The following is a 22,094-nucleotide window of genomic DNA, read 5'->3' on the forward strand; positions in this document are numbered from 1 at the left end:
TGGAGGCTGTTCTGCATTCAGCAGTGCATCCCTCCCTCCCTCCTGCCTTCCATCTCTCACTCCATCCATCCCTCATACACCCCCATCACTCCCACCCCCTCAGGTCCTTTCTTTTTTTAATTACCTGTCAGAGACCCCGGGTCACGACCCCCACCTCCCAGCTCTCTGCCACATCTTGTTCACTTCAAACCAGTCAGGAATCTGCCTGTGAGAATAAAGTGAGCGGTGACAATCAAGGCCATCGTGGCATTGTGGGAAAGATTCATCTCCAGACAGCAACATGCTGCTGATGCTGATTGTTGTTATGTGAGTACATGAGCGATAGATGGCCACGGATCAGAATACCTGCTGGAGCTGCTGCTGAATGTTACAAGAAATGATGAGCAAGACCACAGGATATGTTTAAAACCACCATTTAACACTTACTGGGACACCATTTTCTTTAATGTTATAGCACTGCATAAACATTGCTGCTTTATAACAATCATCTTAAAACATTAAAAAGCATTTCTTTATGAATTCTAAGATCAAGTATCATAACTCCTAATGACTGCTGGTCATTCACGCAACCATTACAATTCTAGTTGTAATACAAACCATAGTTTGCTTGCAGTAAAAATAATTCCACTGTGTGTTGGTCTTTAATAGATTTAATGTCCTTTTTCCACTTAAAGCAACAACGATGACTTAGATCAACGTACGTCACATTATAATATAGTATCACAGTGGTTATACTGCGTAGTACATGATTTAAATGGAACAACTATGGGAATTCAATGTAAGTTATACAGACATAAGTGAATATAATTAAATGTATAACAATCACTGCTATAATGTATTATAATGTGGTAATAAGTTAGGTCATTGTTTGCTTTAAAGTGAAAAGAAATTAAATTTATGCAAAAGCAACACGCACAGTGAGATTATTCTTACTTCAAGTAAACTTTAGTCCCTTTATAAAAGATGATAATGTATAAAATTATGAGCACTGTAATGGGTAGCATAATAAATGTCAGTGAGTGAATCACTAAGTGTGATGATACTTGACCTTGTCCTCATGAAATTATTATTATTATTTTTTAAAGATTATTTTTTCGGCTAGAGCAACATTCAAGCCTTTCTTTTATTATTTTAGTTAGACAGTGTGGAAACAGGGAGAGAGAGAGGGAGAAGACATGCGGGAAGCTGATCCCGGGCCGGGAGTCGAGGACATGAGCCTCTGTACATGGGGTGGCTGCCCTAACCACTGTGCCACCGGCCGCCCCATGAAATTATTTCTAATGTAATGATTATTGGTTAAAGCATTGTGATCATCACAAGTATATTTACAATGCATTATAGATATGGGCATCATAGACAGTGTTGTTGGATATGTTTTTATTTGGAGTTCAATCTGTTGATTTAAATGCTATTGTGAAATATATATTGTAAACTAAACAATACAGTAGCATGAATTATATAGTTAATAGCATGAGATGAGTTGGTGATGAGTGATGGTTTGTGTGGTGCTCACATCCTGTCTACTTCCATTCTTCTGTTTTAAAGCTAGGGAAACACTATAAACTCTATTAAAGTGTCTGTCTGCCTACTAAATGTAATTTATATCTATTATATATCTTTATTGTTCCTTATTAGCAATGACACTTACATTTGATTTTGAGTGAAGTTTAGCCCCCTCCTGGGGTTTAGCTCACAGCGGGTTGGCTGATAACCGCAAGATTGCCGGTTCGATCCCCGGCTCCTCCTAGCTGAGTGCCTGGTGTCCCTGAGCAAGACACCTCACCCTAATTGCTCCTGACGAGCTGGCTGTCGCCCTGCGTGGTTGACGCCGCCGTCAGTGTGTGAATGTGTGTATAAATGGGTGAATGTCAGTCATTCCTGTAAAGCGCTTTGGACAAAAGCACTATATAAATGAGGCCATTTTACAAATCAACTGGTACTACTTTCTATCAGAAACTGTCAATGTGTTCATGTTGAGGGAGAATCTAAGAAAGTCTTGTTAATATCCTGTATCCTGATTTCAAACATCAGATCTGTGTTTCATAGAGAAAAAAGCAAGCCGTGTATTGTTGAAGAGCTTGGTTCCATTACAACATGTTGACGCTGATAGCAGACACCGGTGGTGACTTCAGCTGAACGATGAGAGCAGGGACACGCGGTGACTCAGTGACCGGTGGTGATTGGTCGTGATCGGTCGTGATCGGTCGTGATCGGTCGTGATCGGTCGTGATTGGTCGTGATCGGTGGTGTTCGGTGGTGATCGGTCGTGATCGGTCGTGATCGGTGGTGTTCGGTGGTGATTGGTCGTGATCGGTCGTGATCGGTGGTGATTGGTCGTGATTGGTCGTGATCGTTCGTGATCGGTCGTGATCGGTGGTGTTCGGTGGTGATTGGTCGTGATCGGTCGTGATCGGTCGTGATCGGTGGTGATTGGTCGTGATCGGTCATGATCGGTGGTGATCGGTCGTGATCGGTCGTGATCGGTCGTGATCGGTCGTGATCGGTCGTGATCGGTCGTGATTGGTCGTGATCGGTGGTGATCGGTCGTGATCGGTCGTGATCGGTGGTGTTCGGTGGTGATTGGTCGTGATCGGTCGTGATCGGTGGTGATTGGTCGTGATTGGTCATGATCGTTCGTGATCGGTCGTGATCGGTGGTGTTCGGTGGTGATTGGTCGTGATCGGTCGTGATCGGTCGTGATCGGTGGTGTTCGGTGGTGATTGGTCGTGATCGGTCATGATCGGTGGTGATCGGTCGTGATCGGTCGTGTTCGGTGGTGATTGGTCGTGATCGGTCGTGATCGGTGGTGATTGGTCGTGATTGGTCGTGATCGGTCGTGATCGGTGGTGTTCGGTGGTGATTGGTCGTGATCGGTGGTGTTCGTGGTGAATGGTCGTGATCGGTCATGATCGGTGGTGATTGGTCGTGATCGGTCGTGTTCGGTGGTGATTGGTCGTGATCGGTCGTGATTGGTGGTGATTGGTCGTGATCGGTCGTGATCGGTGGTGTTCAGTGGTGATTGGTCGTGATCGGTCGTGATCGGTGGTGTTCGGTGGTGATTGGTCGTGATCGGTCGTGATCGGTCGTGATCGGTGGTGTTCGGTGGTGATTGGTCGTGATCGGTCATGATCGGTGGTGATTGGTCGTGATCGGGCGTGTTCGGTGGTGATCGGTCGTGATCGGTGGTGTTCGGTGGTGATTGGTCGTGATCGGTGGTGTTCGGTGGTGATTGGTTGTGATCGGTTGTGATCGGTTGTGATCGGTGATGTTCGGTGATGTTCGGTGGTGATTGGTCGTGATCGGTCGTGATCGGTGGTGTTCGGTGGTGATTGGTTGTGATCGGTTGTGATCGGTTGTGATCGGTGATGTTCGGTGATGTTCGGTGATGTTCGGTGGTGATTGGTCGTGATCGGTCGTGATTGGTGGTGATTGGTCGTGATCGGTCGTGATTGGTCGTGATCGGTGGTGATTGGTCGTGATCGGTCGTGATTGGTCGTGATCGGTCGTGATCGGTGGTGTTCGGTGGTGATTGGTCGTGATCGGTGGTGATTGGTCGTGATCGGTCGTGATTGGTCGTGATCGGTCGTGATCGGTGGTGTTCGGTGGTGATTGGTCGTGATCGGTCGTGATTGGTCGTGATCGGTCGTGATCGGTGGTGTTCGGTGGTGATTGGTCGTGATCGGTCGTGATGGGTCGTGATCGGAACCAAGGTTCAATATAGAGCCTTGCCCCTCTGAGCCAGAGTCTGCCTGTCTGTCAGCACGTCTGCCTGTCTGTCAGCGCGTCTGCCTGTCTGTCGGTCCCCAGTTTTGACTCCAACACTCAGAAGCTCCAGGGATGGAGGGCCTTCAAGGCCATCAATGGAACGGTCCATCTACCTTCAAACCCGACGCGAGCACTTCGCTCCTCTATTCCAGCTGGCCGGCTGGTACCACCATCGCTGAAATCAAACAAATCAATTGTCCGACCATTGTCCGGACAGCAGAGTCACTTGCCATCTTCCGAAAAAGGCTCAAGACTCACCTGTTCAGACTTCACCTCGACTCTGCATAGCATGACCCACTAACACCCCCCCCCCCTAAAAAAACCTTACCTATAGCACTTTGATCATAGCACTGTTGTTCTTAAGGTATCCTTGCTGAACAGCTACTACTTTACTCAGACGAGGATCTAACACTTGTTTGTTTTTTAGCTCTTACTTAATCGGCAATGATATGTTGTGGTTTCTTTCTTTTGACAAATGTACTTAAACGTACTAAAGCTTCTGCTAAATGACCTAAATGTAAATGTAGCTGTGACTCTTTCATGGACGTTTCCTGTTGTGTCAGATGTGTGCGCTGTGCTGCACCTCTGTCACACTCTGTCGCACCTTCCACTGGACGGTTGTGCAGCCAGAAGGGCGGGGAGAAGGGACAAAACAAAGGATGTTGCGTGCATGGGAGGGAGGTGAAGCCACAGAGGTCGGCATGTGTCCTGTCACAGCTGATGGCCACCACGCGTCACCGTGCTGCATTTCATTCCGAGGTTACAGGAGGGCCGGGAGGATGATGACGGGGGTTTGTGTGCAGCCACATAAAATGATGTGGACTTGAATGTTTACCATGTCAGGTGTCTCACTCTTACATGAACCAAGAACAGCCAACAGAGGGCTTCACGTCCCGAAGAAATGAATTTCCTTCTCCACAAAGTGTCTATTTCTAGTTGGAGAAGTTTCCATCAGACGCCATCGCCAGCTTTGTTCCGTTTAAACTGTTAGATTGAATTCCAGGCAGCATTAATTAGGTCTGAACAAAAGTCTGCCTTTCTGAAAGTAGCAGATAGTCAGTGACTGCAGGCTGCCAGAGAAACACTTGATGTCGAGTTCAATGAAACATTGACTGGAGGAAAGCCTCGGCTGTCTCCTGCTGTCAGGCAGCAGTTGGCCGTGTCTCTCAACATACGGTGCACATTCTGCCTTTCTACCTGATACACAACACAGAAAGAGGGCACGGCTCCGGACAGCAATTCTATCTGGAGCAGTTAGTCATGTGTTTTTCTTTTGAAAAAGAGCAAGAAGACATTAAAATCTATTTTTAAACGTAAAGTGCTCGAGTTCGAGTGATATGACTGGGTTCCATTTTAATTTCTCCCTAACTGTGTATTTTTTTCAATTGTTAATGCTACATTTGGTAACATTTATTAAAATGAGCTTATATATGCTCATTGAATTATTGATTTGTATATTATTATATATACCGTCAATATATTCTAAAAGGAGAACATGTGGCAGATAATCAGGTTGCTCTACCTCCTTTTAATGCTCTTAACGGCATTTGCAAGATTCCACCTCACCCGAAGGAAAGCAATCCATCAGAGCCGAGGAGTCTCTAGTCTAACATGAATGTAGTCATAAATGACTTAAATAATAATACAGCTAAACAATACTTCAACATGTTCTTGAAGACATACAGAAACGGAATCTTGATTCATATTTGTTGGTGCTCAGAATAAATCTTGATCATAATTTAAAAAGGATCCTTTATAAAAATCCTCACATTAAATTTTGAAGAGAAAGCTTCAATCTGTTAAAAAAATAACCAGGTCATTTAGATTTTTAGATTTTAGATTTGTATTTCAAACAGAATAATGAATGAATACAGAAAATATATTACACAACTAGAAAGCATAGAGATGTGAAGAACATTTTTATTTTATTATTATCATTTTGTGTTTTTAGTGAATTCTTTATCATTAAGGCAGGAACACACCGGCCCAACCGTTGGACGTCTGAAGCGTTTGGAGAGGCTCGGACGAGGTCGGGAACACATATGTTTGGTGTGTACAGCTGCGTCGGAAGCTTTCGGAGCCGTGCGGACGTTGTCTGATCAGACTGAGCATACGAAGTCTGAGGAGGTGGGCTGTTGGACGTCTGAGCCATTGGATACTCTGATTGGCGGTGTGCTAGCGAATCAGAGTATCCAATGGCGGTGTGTGGGCGGGGCGGAAGTGACGATGGTAAACTCTGTATTACTCGTTCCCTACTGAGACGACGTCTTCGTAAAATAATGAGCCCGAGAGCACACAACGCGAGTGTCACCCTAGTCAGTCATCTTTCCAGAAATGCCAAGTATTTAGTCCACAAAGGTCTTCTCGAGTCGAACGAATACTGAACCAAGACTGTGTGTGCATTGTTTTTATCTGCACTCCATTCCGTAATTTCCTGTTTTCCTGTTTTGGATTACTGGCACGAGACTAGCGCCATTAAGGAGGCTTATTGTATCTCGCGCAAGCGCAGAACGTACACGCTGCTGTGGTGTCGGAAGCACGTCGAAGCGGTGTGTACAACGCAACTTTTCTGCCGAACGGGTCAGACGAGAGGCAACAGAGTGGGCGGAGAATGGTCGGATAAGGCAGTTGGACGTCTGGCCGGTGTGTGGGGGCCTTTAGATTTGTTGTTGTTGTTTTTGGGTGCCATGATGATACACCACATTGAGCTGCATTATGGGAAGTGATTGATGAAGGATTTGAGCCAGCCTCACACTCAGGCCACACTGGATCATCAGCATAGAGTGGATTTTGACCACATTCTTCCCTAGAAAGCCAGTTAAAGCTGCAGCAGGTTGGTAGTGATGTAGTGATAAGTCCAGCCAGGCTGTGACTCACGCTCGCTGCCTTTGACTGAACGTGAGAACAGCAGGACGCTGCTGAATCCTTTCCTCTGCTTCTGCATGTGTGCAGGATATTAAATAAAATGTCTGTGAAAAATATTCCTGTTATTCCAAGAGCGGCAGGAAGTCCCATCTGTGTCCTGAGAATGGTTCAAATCCTCTGAAGCGCTGAGCTGCTGCTCTGATATGAAGTCTTTCATGGTCGACGTTTATTCTCTGACAGAATGTTTGCTGCTGCAGAGACACAAAGCTGGCATCAGACTCGGCTCCAAAAACACCCAAATATTTTTCAGAACAACGTGAAATGAGCTGTAGCCATGGTAACGTAGCTTTTGTGGAGTGACCTCCGGAAGGCCGCTGTGAGAACCGTCTTTGAAGTCTGCGTCGACACGTTTGTGCTGACCCTGGTTCAGATTCTGCTCCGACGCGGCACAGCGTCATCTGGCAAGGTTTCTGGTGGATTACCTCGTTAGAATCCAATCGTAATGACCAAAGATAAAATGGTTGCCATAGTGATAACGTACACTGTGTAAAGTGTTTTGCTGTGTGTTTTCCAGGGTATCTATCCTCCGTATGGTGACGTATTTCTTTCCATCTGAATCCCTGCCTTGCTCACCTGCTTCTGTTCAGCTTCTCTCCATCAACCCTGACTCGTCGTCCCATCACATCACTGTAGTAGCTTCTCTCCACGTGTTCCTCCTCACTCATAGCATTGATTTTAAAATGTCACTCTTGACAGACCAGACTTACAAAGTTAAACCATTCTATACTTAAAATGCTTATTTGAATCCATTATTTTCTATGAACCGTGACCTAAAAGTGATCACAGACACCTGCACAGTCTGAGAGAAGCCAAATCGCCAGCCATGTTTAAAAGGTGGCTTTTGATTTCCATGGCGTTGTCTGGATTTGTATATGTTTACTTGGTGTATTCTACACTTAAAGGTGCAGTGTGTAGTATGTGGTGGCACCTAGCGGAGATGTTGCAGAATGCAACCAACTGAAACTTCTCCCGTGTGCAAGCATGCAGGAGGCTGATGACCTTCTCTATAGTGAGTGTTGAGTTTGTCCATTCTGGGCTACTGTAGAAAACATTGTCTTCTCTGTCTCTTCTATTTTTCTTTTTTTTCCTGTAGATCACTTTTTAACCTCTAAATGCTATATAGGTAAAGATTGCACGCTAATGCCAGTAGCCTTTTAAATCTGCCTGGGCCGATGAATGATTATGTAACTCTACTGAATCTGTTTTGAGGACCTGCTATGGTTTTATAATGTGTAAGCCACATGTGGCGTGTGATTTGATCAGCAGCTGCATCCTGCAGCCGTTCGGAGCGTCAGAGACTCATAACTCACTGCCTCACCTCCTTGCTGTCAGCTTATATCCAGCAGGTCTGGGCTTTTCACCGCTAAATGTGATGTGTGTGCTTTTAACTGCAACAAACCCTTCAGCGTGTTACATTCCAGGCCAGATATTCTAGCCGCTGGTTTCTGGACGGGACCAGCATTCCTACAATACTTGGATCCTGGCAGACTGGAGGCATTTCAGGGCTCCTTATGGTTGTGGAATTCCTGGAAGATCATTGAATGTTTAAAGGACATTTTAGGAAAAATAGGACCAAGTTCATGACCTTATCGCTCTCCCTTTTCCTCCACCAGACAACATCACCGACGGGTCAGGGCCGGTCCGACTCGCCGGTTTACACCAACCTCCAGGAGCTGAAGATCTCCCAGTCCAGCCTGCCCCCCATCCCCTCCAGCTCCCCTCTCCACATCCTGGGTGACTGGGAGACCCACAAAGACCTGAGCGGCAGGCATTTCTACTACAACCGCACCAGCGGGGAGCGCACCTGGAAGCCACCGCGCACCAGGGACGCCAGCGGCAGCACCAGCAGCATCCGAGGAGACGGCCAGGGCACGGGGGAGAGTGAGGTGAGGGACGCTTCAGCCAGGTCAAGCATTTCTCCTCTCGAGTCATCTACAGTAGAGCTTAGTTCGGGCCGAGAAAATCAAGCCCGACCCGACCCGAGCCTGTGCACGTTCTGTCGGAGCCCGGCCCGACACATTAACTGTAATTAAGTGACAAAAATTCAACCCAACAATTATTTTTCATGCATGAGGCTGTTGTATTTGCATATCCGTGGGAAGTGGGGGTGCGGCTGCACCGCTAATCAGTCATAAAGATATACAAATAATTTTATAGGCTACGTTAGTGCCGCGATTAGGATATGACTGGACAAAGCCAACACGTATGTTAACGCCTCCTCCCACTACTCACTTGAAATGATCCCGTACCTCGGACTTTCCTGATGACTTGCTCAACGTTAATTGTCCTGTTTTTAATTTATCCTTTATGTCTCCAATTCCATGTTGCAGTTTAGCGTAACTCCTTTATTCTTTGATTTAGCTGCACAGAGCGGAACCGTTGAATGAATGATGCATGCGCACTATGTGTAGCGTCTTTTTTTTATTTATTTATTATTTTTTACTTTGTGTAACTTTGTACACATTTGTTACGTAGACCTACTCTGCTAAACATATAGCCATTAATATGTAATGTTTATGCCTAGCCTTCTCCTCAGATTAGGCCAATAGAGCAATGATTTAAAAAAAAAAACGAACAAACGACTGAACGAACACAAACGCTTGATCAAAGGCCCGGCTAGGGTCGGGCTCGAGCAGAGAGAGAGAGAGAGACAAAGAGACAAAAGCATTCTGGTGATCATTTTCTGTTTTTGTTATAAATAGTTTTGTCTCCTGTGTTTATGACTTTAGAACACGTGTTTCGTGTTTCAGAGGGAAACCGGATGCTGAGGCAGAACATAACGTTGGATCTGAGATGAAGATCTGATCCTAGAAAGGATTAGGATTAGTGGAACATACAGTGGTGTGAAAAAGTATTTGCCCCCTTCCTGCTTTCTTCTTTTTTTGCATGTTTGTCACACTTAAATGTTTCAGATCATCAAACAAATTTTAATATAAGGCAAGGATAACTCAAGTAAACACAAAATGCAGTTTTTAAATGAAGTTTTCTTTTATTAAGGGGAAAAGAAAATCCATATGTACATTGCCCTATGTGAAAAAGTATTTGCCCCCTAAACCTAATAACTGGTTGGGCGACCCTTAACAGCAGCAACAGCCATCAAGCGTTTGCGATAACTTGCAATGAGTCCTTGAAAGCGCTGTGGAGGAATTTTGGCCCACTCGTCTTTGCACAGTCGTTGTAATTCCACCTTATTGGAGGGTTTTCGAGCATGAACCGCCTTTTTGAGGTCATGCCACAGCATCTCAATAGGATTCAGGTCAGGACTTTGACTAGGCCACTCCAAAGTCTTAATTTTGTTCTTCTTTAGCCATTCAGAGGTGGACTTGCTGGTGTGTTTTGGATCAGTATCCTGCTGCAGAACCCAAGTTCGCTTCAGCTTGAGGTCGCGAACAGATGGACAGCAGAATTCATGGCTCCATTTATCACAGCAAGTCTTCCAGGCCCTGAAGCAGCAAAACAGCCCCATACCATCACACGACCACCACCATATTTTACTGTTGGTATGATGTTCTTTTTCTGAAAAGCTGCGTTACTTTTACGCCAGATGTATTGGGACACACACCTTCCATAAAGTTCAACTTTTGTCTCGTCAGTCCACAAAGTATTCTCCCAAAAGTGTTGGGGATCATCAAGATGTTATCTGGCAAACATTAGACGAGCTTTAATATTTTTTTGGCTCAGCAGTGGTTTCCGTCTTGGAACTCTGCCATGCAGGCCATTTTTGCCCAGTGTCTTTCTTATGGTAGAGTCATGAACATTGACCTTAATTGATGCAAGCGAGGCCTGCAGTTCTTTTGATGTTGTTCTGGGGTCTTTTGTCACCTCTTGGATGAGTGTCGTCGCTGCACTCTTGGCGTCATTTTGATTGGCCGGCCACTCCTGGGAAGGCTCATCACGGTGTTATGTATTCGCCATTTGTGGATTATGGCTCTCACTGTGGTTCTCTTGAGTCTCAAAGCTTTAGAAATGGCTTTATAACCTTTTCCAGACTGATAGATCTCAATTGCTTTCTTTCTCATTTGTTCCTGAATTTCTTTGGTTTTCACCATGATGTCTTGCTTTTGAGGAGCTTCACTTTGTCAGGCAGGTCCTATTTAAGTGAATTCTTGATTGGGAACTGGTGTGGCAGTGATCAGGCCTGGGGGTGGCTAGAGAAATTGAACTCAGGTGTGATAAACCTTAGTTAAGTTATGTTTTAACTGGAGGGGCAAATACTTTTTCACACAGGGCCATGAAGGTTTGGATTTTTTTCTCCCTTTATAATACAAACCTTCATTTAAAAACTGCATTTTGTGTTTACTTGAGTTATCCTTGCCTTATATTAAAATTTGTTTGGTGATCTGAAACATTTAAGTGTGACAAACATGCAAAAAAAGAAAAAAGCAGGAAGGGGGCAAATACTTTTTCACACCACTGTAGATCTAATGTATCTGATTAAGAACATGAAAACAAGGTGGTAATGCACCACAAGCCCTGTCGTACAGATAGAAAAAACAATTAAAAATAACATGGAAAGGTTTACCTGGCAAAACCCTTTTTCACCTGTTCTGAAGTCAGAAACACAGGAGAGAACACCATTCAGAAAATGAATCAGCAGAATGTTTCCTCCTCACTTCAGCACGCAACTGCAACCACTACTCCTATATGACACCCAGGAAACACAACAGTCGGTGTGATCTCATGAAACACAGGATTCAGGTATTTAGTTTGTACGTGAGGAAGGTCAAAGGTGGTTGCGGTCTCACATAGGCCGGCTGTGGTGGACCTGAAAGGACTGTTCAGTGGGGTTGTGGTTCCTGCAGGTAGGGAACTAGAGAGCCTTTGATATGGGGAGGTTGTGGTTTCCTTGCAGTTTATACATTTCTGCCAACTATGCAACACTGCCCCCGTGTGGTGGATGGCTTTATTGTTTATTATTAAGGGACACTGAGGATGGCAAATTATACTGTATATAGTGTTATTGGAACATAATCAGTCCAGAAACGACAAGTCAATCAGCAGAAAATGCATCAACATAAATATGAATTGCTTACAGCCTCTGAAATGCAATTTTTTTTCTACATTTCTGGTTGTTTTTATATGATGTAAACTGAATAACTTTGCATTTTTTTAAATTGTATTTTAAAATTTTGATTTATATTTTATAGACCAACTGACTGATTTATCTCATAACTATAATTTTTGTGGCCCTTGCCTTTTATTTCATGGAGAGTGTGAGAGTGAAAGGGGGAGAGAGGGGGAGACCAGAGGGCCCCAGGGCGGACTCCATCCTGGTCTGTAACTGATCCAGTGTGGTGTTACTGCTCAGCTAGCTCAGATTTGATGAGTCAGAGACCAGTTTCCCCATGGGGACATGAAAGTATTTTCTATTGTATTCTATTGTAGCTCAGCGGCTGCTGGCCCTCGAGTACATATACATACTGCAGCTGTCAGGACGGTTGTGATGTCTTCATGGGGCTATGCCTCTCTTTCTTTGTCCTCCACAGCCGCTGTCCTCGGAGGAACACTGTCACAGCACCCACTCAAGTCAGTCTGACAGCCAGTATGGGTCGCCCCCTAGAGGCTGGTCTGAGGAGCTGGATGAACATGGACACACGCTCTACGTGTCTGAATACACACAGGAGAAGGTGCGGTCTATTGATGAACCTATAGACCCGTCACACAGGGGCACATGGACGTGTGTGGGCGTGCGTGTGTGGGCGTGCGTGTGTGTGTGTGTTGTTTGTGATGTTGCATGCTGGTGAATGTTTGTCTTGTTTTCTCTGTAATGTCTCAACCATGAAGCACCAAAATCTGGTGCCGTTTTTGTTGTTTCCATATCGAGTCTGACTGACATACTTGGGCCCCATCCCTAATGCTGCGCCTGCTTGTGTTGGCAGTGGATAAAACATGTGGATGAACAAGGCCGGCCCTACTACTACAGCGCTGATGGGTCCAGGTCAGAATGGGAACTGCCCAAGGTAAGATTCTCCCTTGTCCTCCATGTTCCATCCATCACACCCCATTCACAGTAATCTCATATTACACCAGCCAGGAAACACACTCGTGTGGGAGTGCTGGTGTGTATTCTTAGCAGTGGTCCTGGTAATGTAAGTGGATGAGTCTTAACGAGCTCACCCAGCAGCCAAGTTTGAGTTGAGCTGTCGGGACTATTACTGGCTCCTTACCTACTAATCTGGAGAGCTGATCTGAATAGAGCCTCCATTCTCAGGCCGACTGGACAGTAGTGCAGACATGGATCCGTTCAGTGGACTGTGGAGGACGATGCCTGGGTTGTAAGAGAAGTCCCTTTGTCCAATGGTGCTGTGGACAGTGAAAGGAGAGGTGAAGGAGTGGGGAGATAGTGACGGTTGCACTAGAGGAGCTCTGCGATGTCTAAAGCTCTCCTCTCTGTCTCTGCAGTACAACATCTCCCCTCAGGCCGGTGAGCTCGCCAAGAGTCGCAGTCTGGAGCGCAAGCAGCAGGAGCCCATCGTCCTCACCAAGTGGAGACACAGCACCTACGTCCTGGACCTCAACGACAAGGTGAGACGAGGAATGTTTCACAGACTACGCTGTCTGATCACCGTGGAAACGGGCGCTCTTGTTGCTGCAGGTTTTCTGGCAGGCTGTTGGTCTGCTCTCTGCATTAGCTGTCTCATTGGCAGCGAGTTGAATCCCCGAGCACTAATGACGCCTTCAGCTCCACAGAGGAACAGGCTGACTGGATTAATCCAGTTAAAAAATGGTGTTGTGAGAATGTTTTCATCAGACGTGACAGATCAGTGCATTCATTCCAGCTGGTTTCTGTGCAGATCCAGGTTGTATTTTAAAATGAGCCGCTTTGTGCCGTTTGAGATTTTGCCTGTTAAACGTTTTGTGTTCTGATTGTTCGTGCACAATATATTAATGTTTACCCACAGATAGTTATTATTGAGACTGTGGTGAACTGAGTGAGTGTCCCTTTAATTTCTAGATCTAGTTCTCTTTATTCATGTTAAGTGGAGTAAATGTTAATGAACGGCACAGCGTGAGAAAGGACACGGAGACTAACTCTGTGGCCGTTTCATTGCAGTTCTCATTCAAACTCTGGCACTTCACATCCGACTCGCACAAGAGGAGATTCCGTCTCTCTCTTTACCGTGATAAAGTTGGTACCCCCCCCACCCACGCACCTTTTCTAGTCAACAGATGAGCTGTGTTGATTCACTGCCAGCGTGCCTCTGATAAATAGCTGTGGCATTCCATGACAATCTCCGCCACTCAATCACAGACGCCTGATAATCATGGAGCGGATAACCGGGAAGGAACACTGCATCTTAGAGTGGATCTAACTCCGAATGAACAGAAGCTGCACCGCATGCTGTTAGCAGCCTAACGTCCCTTCCTCCTTCTCTTGTGACCACAGACTAACATCTAACACCATCTTGTGATTTCCTCTCCAGGTTCCTGATCCATTTCCTCCTCCCCACTAACCTCAGACTGACCGCCTTCATGTGTCTCTTAGTTAGCCGGTAGCTATTAGCCGCTCATCATGTTGTGCCTCTTGTTGGTAGGAGTGTGCTCCGGCGCCCAAGCAGAGCTCTCCAGACTCTGACTCCTGCCCCTCATCTCCTAAGCACCCCTCGACTGTTAGTATCCCAGCTTGCACTGCATCGCACCACACTGACCATCATCCTACTTTCAGCTGCATCCAAACAGGAACACACCCTCCTCCTCATCCTCACACTCTCCGAGCCTTCGTCACATCTAGTTCCTGCCATCAGCTGCATGCCACTTCTAACTGCATCACATCTAACACCATGCCAACACATTTTCTACTGCAAAGTCACTCTGCAGCAGCGTTAGGCTGCCCCCTGCTGGTGATATTTGGACACGAGATCCAGCAAAACAGCCACTTCCAGCCTCCCAACATTGTCCCATTTGCTTCTCAAGCTTCAGTGTGTTTGTCTGGATGTCTGTGTCATTTCATGCATGTTTTCTAGCAGCTTCTTATCTGCGTCTGTGTCTCTTCAGCCCTCAGAGAAGTGTGGAGTCCTCAATGTCACCAAAATCACAGAGAACGGAAAGAAAGTCAGGTAGGAAACCCCACGCATCTCCATGAAGCATACTTTAAATGAAGAGTCGTCTGATGCTTGATGTGTGTTGTTGTGGCCTGCAGGAAGAACTGGACCTCCTCATGGACCGTGCTGCAGGGTTCCTCCCTGCTCTTTGCAAAGGGCCAGGGGGGCAGCACCAGCTGGGTACGTATCCCATGAGGCCCCCAGAGGCTCCTGTTTCTGAAAAGCTCATGACACTTTCTACCATTCCATTCATCTCCATTGTTCCTCCCTTCCTCATTTCTGCATAGTCACCTGTCTCCATTGCCACCTGTGCTGTGAAGTGTGTCATCCTGTGTTTCTTGCTTTTCTTCCTCTCCTCCTCCCTGAAGTCTTACTACCACAGCGGCTCCATCCCCGAGCTGCTCCTCACTCTGCTTAGCAGCTGGAAGCGCTCGGTCAGGCGGCGTCCTGCCGTCTCCTATGTGAACTGTGGGCCTGTGCAGGCTGCTGCTGTATGTCCCTCTCTGCATGTCTGTCATCCCTTCATTCACTCCTGCTGTAACCCACGGGGACGCTGTGTCTCTGTGTGTTTGTGTGAAGCTTGTTTTAGCCCACCGGAATGACAAACCGCTGCACTAACCAATGTTCTACGTGAATAATAACGTATGATGTGAAATGGCTTGTTGTAATAAGCTCACAGAGAATTATCTCCTTGTAGCGTCTTTCAGCTCATTGTTTTAGTTTTCCCAAAACGTTCTAGTTTTGCTTCGGTCTGGTCTCAGCAGGCAGCTGATTTCAGTGAAAAGATAAATTCACTTTTTATGTCCTGCTTAGCACCAAACAGCAGACAGAGTTGGTGACCAGCTGGTACAAGGTGACAATATTCTCATTTCCCCCAACAAGTAGCAAACAAATCAGTTATAATTACAGATTTAAGTTGAATGAAAATATAAAATGAAACCTCAAAATTCTCCAAAAGGTTGTGAAGTATGAATGTCTCTATTTATTTTCTTGATTGAGCAAGAAAACATGTGAAAGAGGAAGTCTGATACATGATAGTAGAGAGATGACTGAAGAATAGCAGCACGCTGGTCTGAGGTCAGCCGTAACTGCTGCAATCATAACTGCATGTTTGTGCACCATTAATATTCAGCGACAACTCTGGTTTACCTTGAACGTCATTGAAATGACGAGAGTTGTATTTTTATGAAGACGCTAACGTAAAGTCTGTTCTTTAAATTCTATCAATAACAACTGTTTACCTTTTCTGTAACCTGATACTAAGGATGTGTGTGTGTCAATGCTTCAAAATGACTTTCAGTGTTTGAGATGGTGATATCGGCTTGTGAGGATGTCTCTAACCTGGTAACCTGTTGCACCATCTTGGTGTCAGACATGAGCTCTCATACTGTTTGATTGATTCCAGAAGTTTGGGAGCAACCAGTCCAAGCCTGAGTTCACCGTTGATCTGCGAGGGGGGGCGGTGGACTGGGCCTCAAGGGACAAGTCCAGCAAGAAGCACGTCATTGAGGTGCTGAACTCAGTGGAGCTGCTGTCCACCTTCACTTTGTATGTTGTTGTTGTCCCAAAGTAATGCTGGGTCTCCTCCCTCAGCTGAAGACGCGTCAGGGGACAGAGCTGCTGATCCAGTCGGAGATCGACAGCGTCATCAACGACTGGTACCGGGCCCTCACCGAGACCGTCAACACACATGTGAGGACTTCCATCATCTCCACCTTCCAGCTCTCTGCTGCAGGCTTGTTGGTTGGAGCGTCTTTAAAGGGATAGTTCTGCATGTTTTGAAGTGGGGCTGTAGGAGGTACTTCTCTGTAGTAGATGTTGGTCCAGTTTAGACAAACAGACTCCCAGCACCAGAGCAAAACAAGATCAGCTATTAACTGTATTCTATCAGGGAGCTGAAGCCATTATCTATTATCAAAAATTACATTACATTAACAATCACACACACACACTAACGATGGAGGCAGCTGTAGACCAGCAACTCCTGTGTCCTGAGAGGCCCAATGACAGTTTTTGTCAATGGAGTCTGGTGGCTTCCCTTCAGAACATGGATGGATATGATAGCAAGTGCTGAAAATATTCCCCAAACAGCATTGTGCACACTGATCACATCTATGTTGCTGCCCTGCTCCGGTGCTGGTCCTCCTATGTTCTCCATCTACTGTAGGTACCTCATACAACCCACTCCAAACAAGCTGAACTAACCCTTTAAAAGTGGAGGAGCTGAGCTTGACGGTATGTATGCGTGTCTCCTGCTATCCAGGCCTGGGAATCCGATGAGGCCATTGAGGAGGACATGCCTGAGTCTCCGGGAGCTGAGAAACAGGACAAGGAGAAAGACCAGCGGGACTCTAAGAAGAACAGAGGTGAGGCCGACGGGGACGCTTCCTGCAGCATACTGGTATCAGTATGCCTTTAAGAGACACTCATATCCTGCCTGTCTGCCTAGTGATGAAGACCTCTGTGAGTATGGACTCATCAGACCAGAAGAAAACCAGGCTGAAGCTCAAGAAGTTCCTGACACGTCGACCCACGTACCAGGCCGTCAGAGACAAGGGCTACATCAAAGGTACGACTCCAGCCGGCGTGAGCATTCATCCAGCCGGACAGGCAGCGTTACTCTGAATGTGTGTGCTGCTCCACAGATCAGGTGTTCGGCTGCAGTCTGACCAGTCTGTGCCAGCGGGAGAACACATCCGTACCCAACTTTGTCACAATGTGCATGGACCACGTTGAGAACACAGGTAGGAGTCCACAGCTCTGATCGTGTTTGGAGATCAGGTCCAGTTCATGTTCAGAGGGGGAAATGACAAAATGCTTTGCAGATTTCATGCATCATGATGCGCCTATATTGTTAAAAAGGTTCAAAAGGATATTTTTCATTTCAGAACAACGTTAAAATCAGTAACCCATCAGCATTCATACATCTGTGACATCATGGTGCACCTGTTCTATCATCCATCAGCTGCAGGAGAATCCACTTGTTTTCCTCAGCAGATGGTTGTTGTTCAGCATCTATAATTGACCTCTTTATTATAATAAATCAAATATGATCATCATCATTCTAAATCTCATAATGACTACCATCAATGCCTCCACTCTGTCTCGCTGCTCACACATCCACGACCTCTGACTTATTTTCTTCAGCCTTCAACCTGCGTTTATCACCACGCCTGGCTATTTCCACCCAAACATACTTTTTTTTATTGTATTTATGTTTATTATTATTGTTATTTTGTTAAAAAACATAGCTCTTGTCTGGGATGCACCTGATCCAGACACCTGGGCACCAATCTGATAGCAGTGTTCATTCATAAGCTGCACATCAGCCTTGACTTAAACACAGATAGTGTTGTAATTATTCATATTTAAAATAAACAGTAACTTGAATGAAAAAAATGAACAGGAATTCCAATTCAAGTGTAAACCTTGTGAATGCAACAACATATTGTTAAAACTTCCATACATTCATGTACATACTCCATACTAGACAGGAACTGTGTCTAGTATGGAGTGTATAAAGTATAAAAAACATAGAACTTGAGACGACGCGTGCACGTTTAATGTGGACTATCTCTACGTAACAGCACACATGAAGTGATGCCGATGTGCTCCTCCTGCAGGGCTCGGCATCGACGGCTTGTACCGGGTGAGCGGGAACCTGGCGGTGATCCAGAAGCTCCGCTTCGCTGTAAACCATGGTAGGACTCCAGTCTGCCAGCTGACCAAACACGGCCTCCCTTTCTGCTCTCACACTGACGGCTCACACCTTTGTACCGTCCTGTTTTCTGCTCCGTCCATCAGATGAGACGGTGGATCTGAACGACAGCAAGTGGGAGGACATCCACGTCACCACCGGGGCCCTCAAGATGTTCTTCAGGGAGCTTCCCGAGCCGCTCTTCACCTACGGGTCCTTCCACGACTTTGTTGAAGCCATCAGTGAGTGACTTCATTCATTGATACTATTCGGATGTCTCATATGTGGCCACAAGATGGCGCTCTGCGCATGTGCATTCACTGACGGCTGTTTCTCTGCTCCAGAATGCTCCGACTACAAGCAGCGAGTGAACTCAATCAAAGACTTGATAAAGAAGTTGCCAAAACCGAATCACGACACAATGCAAGTCCTGTTCAACCACCTGCAGAGGTAAGAACAGCTGTAACACAGCTATGAATGTATAACATTATATAATATAATCATCAGAATCAGAGCTGCTTGTCAACAATATCATTCTATCAAAGTTGGATACTTTCTCTGGAAGGAATGAAGAAAGTGTTCACTTGGATTTACATTTCTGTGTGTTGACCTTCTGGAACTTCAACGACTCACTGAAATGTCTACATGTGGTTGCATTTCAAAAAGTTGTATTTAAATTAAGTCAGGAACCTTTATTTTATGGAGGCAAAGATCTGTATACATGCAAACTGATATAGTAGTTTAGTTTACTTGTTAATCACCTTATTCATTTTAAATATAACAGCAGCAAATGTGCACTCTACTTAATGTAAATTGTATATTTTATGTTTATCCTATTTGTGTATTTTATACTCTAGTTGTTGTAGTCTTGGGGTGTATTCTAATATATTATTATATTGTGTATTCTAGAGATATATATCTAGTATGATATGTAAATTCACGGTACCTTTTCTGTTATTTTGGATAACAAACAAAATAATATATATATATAATATTACCATTTCTCTCAAACATTGTTCACAAATCTGTCTAAATGTGTGATAGTGAGCACTTCTGCTTTGCTGAGATAATCCATCCCACCTCACAGGTGTGCCACATCAAGATGCTGATCTGACATCATGATTAGTGCACAGGTGTACCTTATACTGCCCACAATAAAAGGCCACTCTGAAATGTGCAGTTTTGTCTCACAGCAAAATGCCACAGATGCCACAAGCATTGAGGGAGCGTGCAATTGGCATGCTGACAGCAGGAATGTCAACCAGATCTGTTGCTCGTGCATTGAATGTTCATTTCTCCACCATAAGCCGTCTCCAAAGGCGTTTCAGAGAATATGGCAGTACATCCAACCGGCCTCACAACCGCAGACCACGTGTAACCACACCAGCCCAGGACCTCCACATCCAGCAGGTTCACCTCCAAGATCGTCTGAGACCAGCCACTCAGACAGCTGCTGAAACAATTGGTTTGCATAACCAAACAATTTCTGCACAAACTGTCAGAAACCGTCTCAGGGAAGCTCAACTGCATGCTCGTCGTCCTCATCGGGGTCTTGACCTGACTCCAGCTCGTCGCCATAACAGACTTGAGTGGGCAAATGCTCACATTCGATGGCGTCTGGCACGTTGGAGAGGTGTTCTCTTCACGGATGAATCTCGGTTTACATTGTTCAGGGCAGATGGCAGACAGCGTGTGTGGCGTCGTGTGGGTGAGTGCTTTGCTGATGTCAATGTTGTGGATCGAGTGGCCCATGGTGGTGGTGGGGTTATGGTATGGGCAGGCATCTGTTATGGACGAAGAACACAGGTGCATTTTATTGATGGCATTTTGAATGCACAGAGATACCGTGATGAGATCCTGAGGCCCATTGTTGTGCCATACATCCATGAACATCACCTCATGTTTCAGCAAGATAATGCACGGCCCCATGTTGCAAGGATCTGTACACAATTCTTGGAAGCTGAAAATGTCCCAGTTCTTGCATGGCCAGCATACTCACCGGACACTCACCCATTGAGCATGTTTGGGATGTGCTTGACCGGCGTATACGACAGCGTGTACCAGTTCCCACTAATATCCAGCAACTTCGCACAGCCATTGAAGAGGAGTGGACCAACATTCCACAGGCCACAATTGACAATCTGATAAACTCTATGCGAAGAAGATGTGTTGCACTGCATGAGGCAAATGGTGGTCACACCAGATACTGACTGGTTCTGAGTCCCCAGACCCCCAATAAAGCAAAAAACTGCACATTTCAGAGTGGCCTTTTATTGTGGGCAGTATAAGGCACACCTGTGCACTAATCATGATGTCAGATCAGCATCTTGATGTGGCACACCTGTGAGGTGGGATGGATTATCTCAGCAAAGCAGAAGTGCTCACTATCACACATTTAGACTGATTTGTGAACAATGTTTGAGAGAAATGGTAATATTGCGTATCTGGAATGAATTTTAGATCTTTAAGTCCATCTCATGAAAAATGGGAGCAAAAACAAAAGTGTTGCGTTTATATTTTTGTTGAGTGTATATCTGTATGCACGTACTGTATATGTAAAGCCTGTACCAAGGCATTCATGCCATCAGATAATCGATATCGATCATCCAAACATCCATCTTATTCCTAAATAAGAATGATGAAGGGAACCAAACACCCACTGTCTAAATAAAAGCCCAAGGATGATATTTACTGGTAGACTGGTTTTGCAGCTGCATTACTGCATGAAACCTGCGAGTGGTGAGAACCTGAAGGAAACTCAGAACAGGTTCCTGCAGTATATATATAACATATAATATAATGTTATATAATATAGTATGTGTGTTGATGTTTGTGATGAAAGCTGCTCCTCACCATCATGTGACTGCTCACATCCAACCCTGGATCCTCACTGATCAGCCTACAGGCAAACACAATCCAGCCAGGTTCAGCATGTATTCTTTGTGGAGCCAGTGGCAATATCATATGTTCCCACTGACATTTGCCTAGCTTTCCAATTTGCATTTTTATGGCGCTGTGTTTGCTGTAATTCAGTACCTATGAAGTGGTGTTTCTTGAGGAAATTTATAGCGTGACATTCAGTGTATGCAGGTCTACGTATATCAGCGGGTGGATTTAATCTGCTTTTTCCCCTTCCATGAATACGTTATTGTTTTGTGCATCTGCATGCTAGGATGTAGATTCTATTTAAAAAGGCTGTTATGCTGTAGCCTGGAGGCTAGTGTTGGGGGGAGGCCTGCCTAAGCTCGCTCTCAGCTCCTACACGTGTGTGTAAACACCCTACTGCTGTTTTTCTGGATGAAACCTGGAGTAAATGTTGGACTTCCTTCTCTTCAGGGTGATTGACCACGGCGAAGCCAACCGCATGACCACCCAGAGCGTGGCCATCGTGTTCGGACCCACGCTGCTCCGGCCCGAGACGGAGACGGGCAACATCGCGGTCCACATGGTCTACCAGAACCAGATAGTGGAGCTGATACTGCTGGAGTACGAAAGCATCTTCGGCAGGTAGAGGCTTGTGATAGGACGCCGGCTGCTTTTCCTGTCCCCTCCCCTTTTTTCTTTGACTGGACTGAACATTGCTGTGGACCAAGCAGTTGGGAGAAAAAAAATCAAATGTAACTTTCATCGGCAGGACAGTTGTGAAAGTGTTGCACTTAGAGAAG

The 22,094-nt window shown here is 45.6% G+C and overlaps 1 protein-coding gene across 5 annotated transcripts in view; it reads left to right on the forward strand.

Moving 5' to 3' along the window:
- Positions 1–22,094, forward strand: part of arhgap12b (Rho GTPase activating protein 12b) — an 88,211-nt gene extending 66,117 nt beyond the window's left edge. Inside the window, exons 3-19 of one of the 5 annotated variants that reach the window (XM_084033801.1) lie at positions 8,304–8,576; positions 12,177–12,317; positions 12,570–12,650; positions 13,093–13,215; positions 14,226–14,300; positions 14,686–14,747; positions 14,831–14,912; positions 15,101–15,223; positions 16,138–16,242; positions 16,326–16,424; positions 16,996–17,098; positions 17,182–17,301; positions 17,378–17,476; positions 18,356–18,433; positions 18,537–18,671; positions 18,774–18,879; positions 21,766–22,094. In XM_084033801.1, coding sequence (XP_083889927.1) covers positions 8,304–8,576; positions 12,177–12,317; positions 12,570–12,650; positions 13,093–13,215; positions 14,226–14,300; positions 14,686–14,747; positions 14,831–14,912; positions 15,101–15,223; positions 16,138–16,242; positions 16,326–16,424; positions 16,996–17,098; positions 17,182–17,301; positions 17,378–17,476; positions 18,356–18,433; positions 18,537–18,671; positions 18,774–18,879; positions 21,766–21,940 — 1,980 coding nt within the window. In that variant the 3' untranslated portion in view covers positions 21,941–22,094. The remainder of the gene's footprint in view (positions 1–8,303; positions 8,577–12,176; positions 12,318–12,569; positions 12,651–13,092; positions 13,216–14,225; positions 14,301–14,685; positions 14,748–14,830; positions 14,913–15,100; positions 15,224–16,137; positions 16,243–16,325; positions 16,425–16,995; positions 17,099–17,181; positions 17,302–17,377; positions 17,477–18,355; positions 18,434–18,536; positions 18,672–18,773; positions 18,880–21,765) is intronic. The other 4 variants (XM_084033802.1, XM_084033803.1, XM_084033804.1 and 1 more) reach the window with 4 other exon arrangements.

This window comes from Eutrigla gurnardus (assembly GCF_963514095.1).
Source record: "Eutrigla gurnardus genome assembly, chromosome: 18".
Lineage (NCBI taxonomy): Eukaryota > Metazoa > Chordata > Actinopteri > Perciformes > Triglidae > Eutrigla > Eutrigla gurnardus.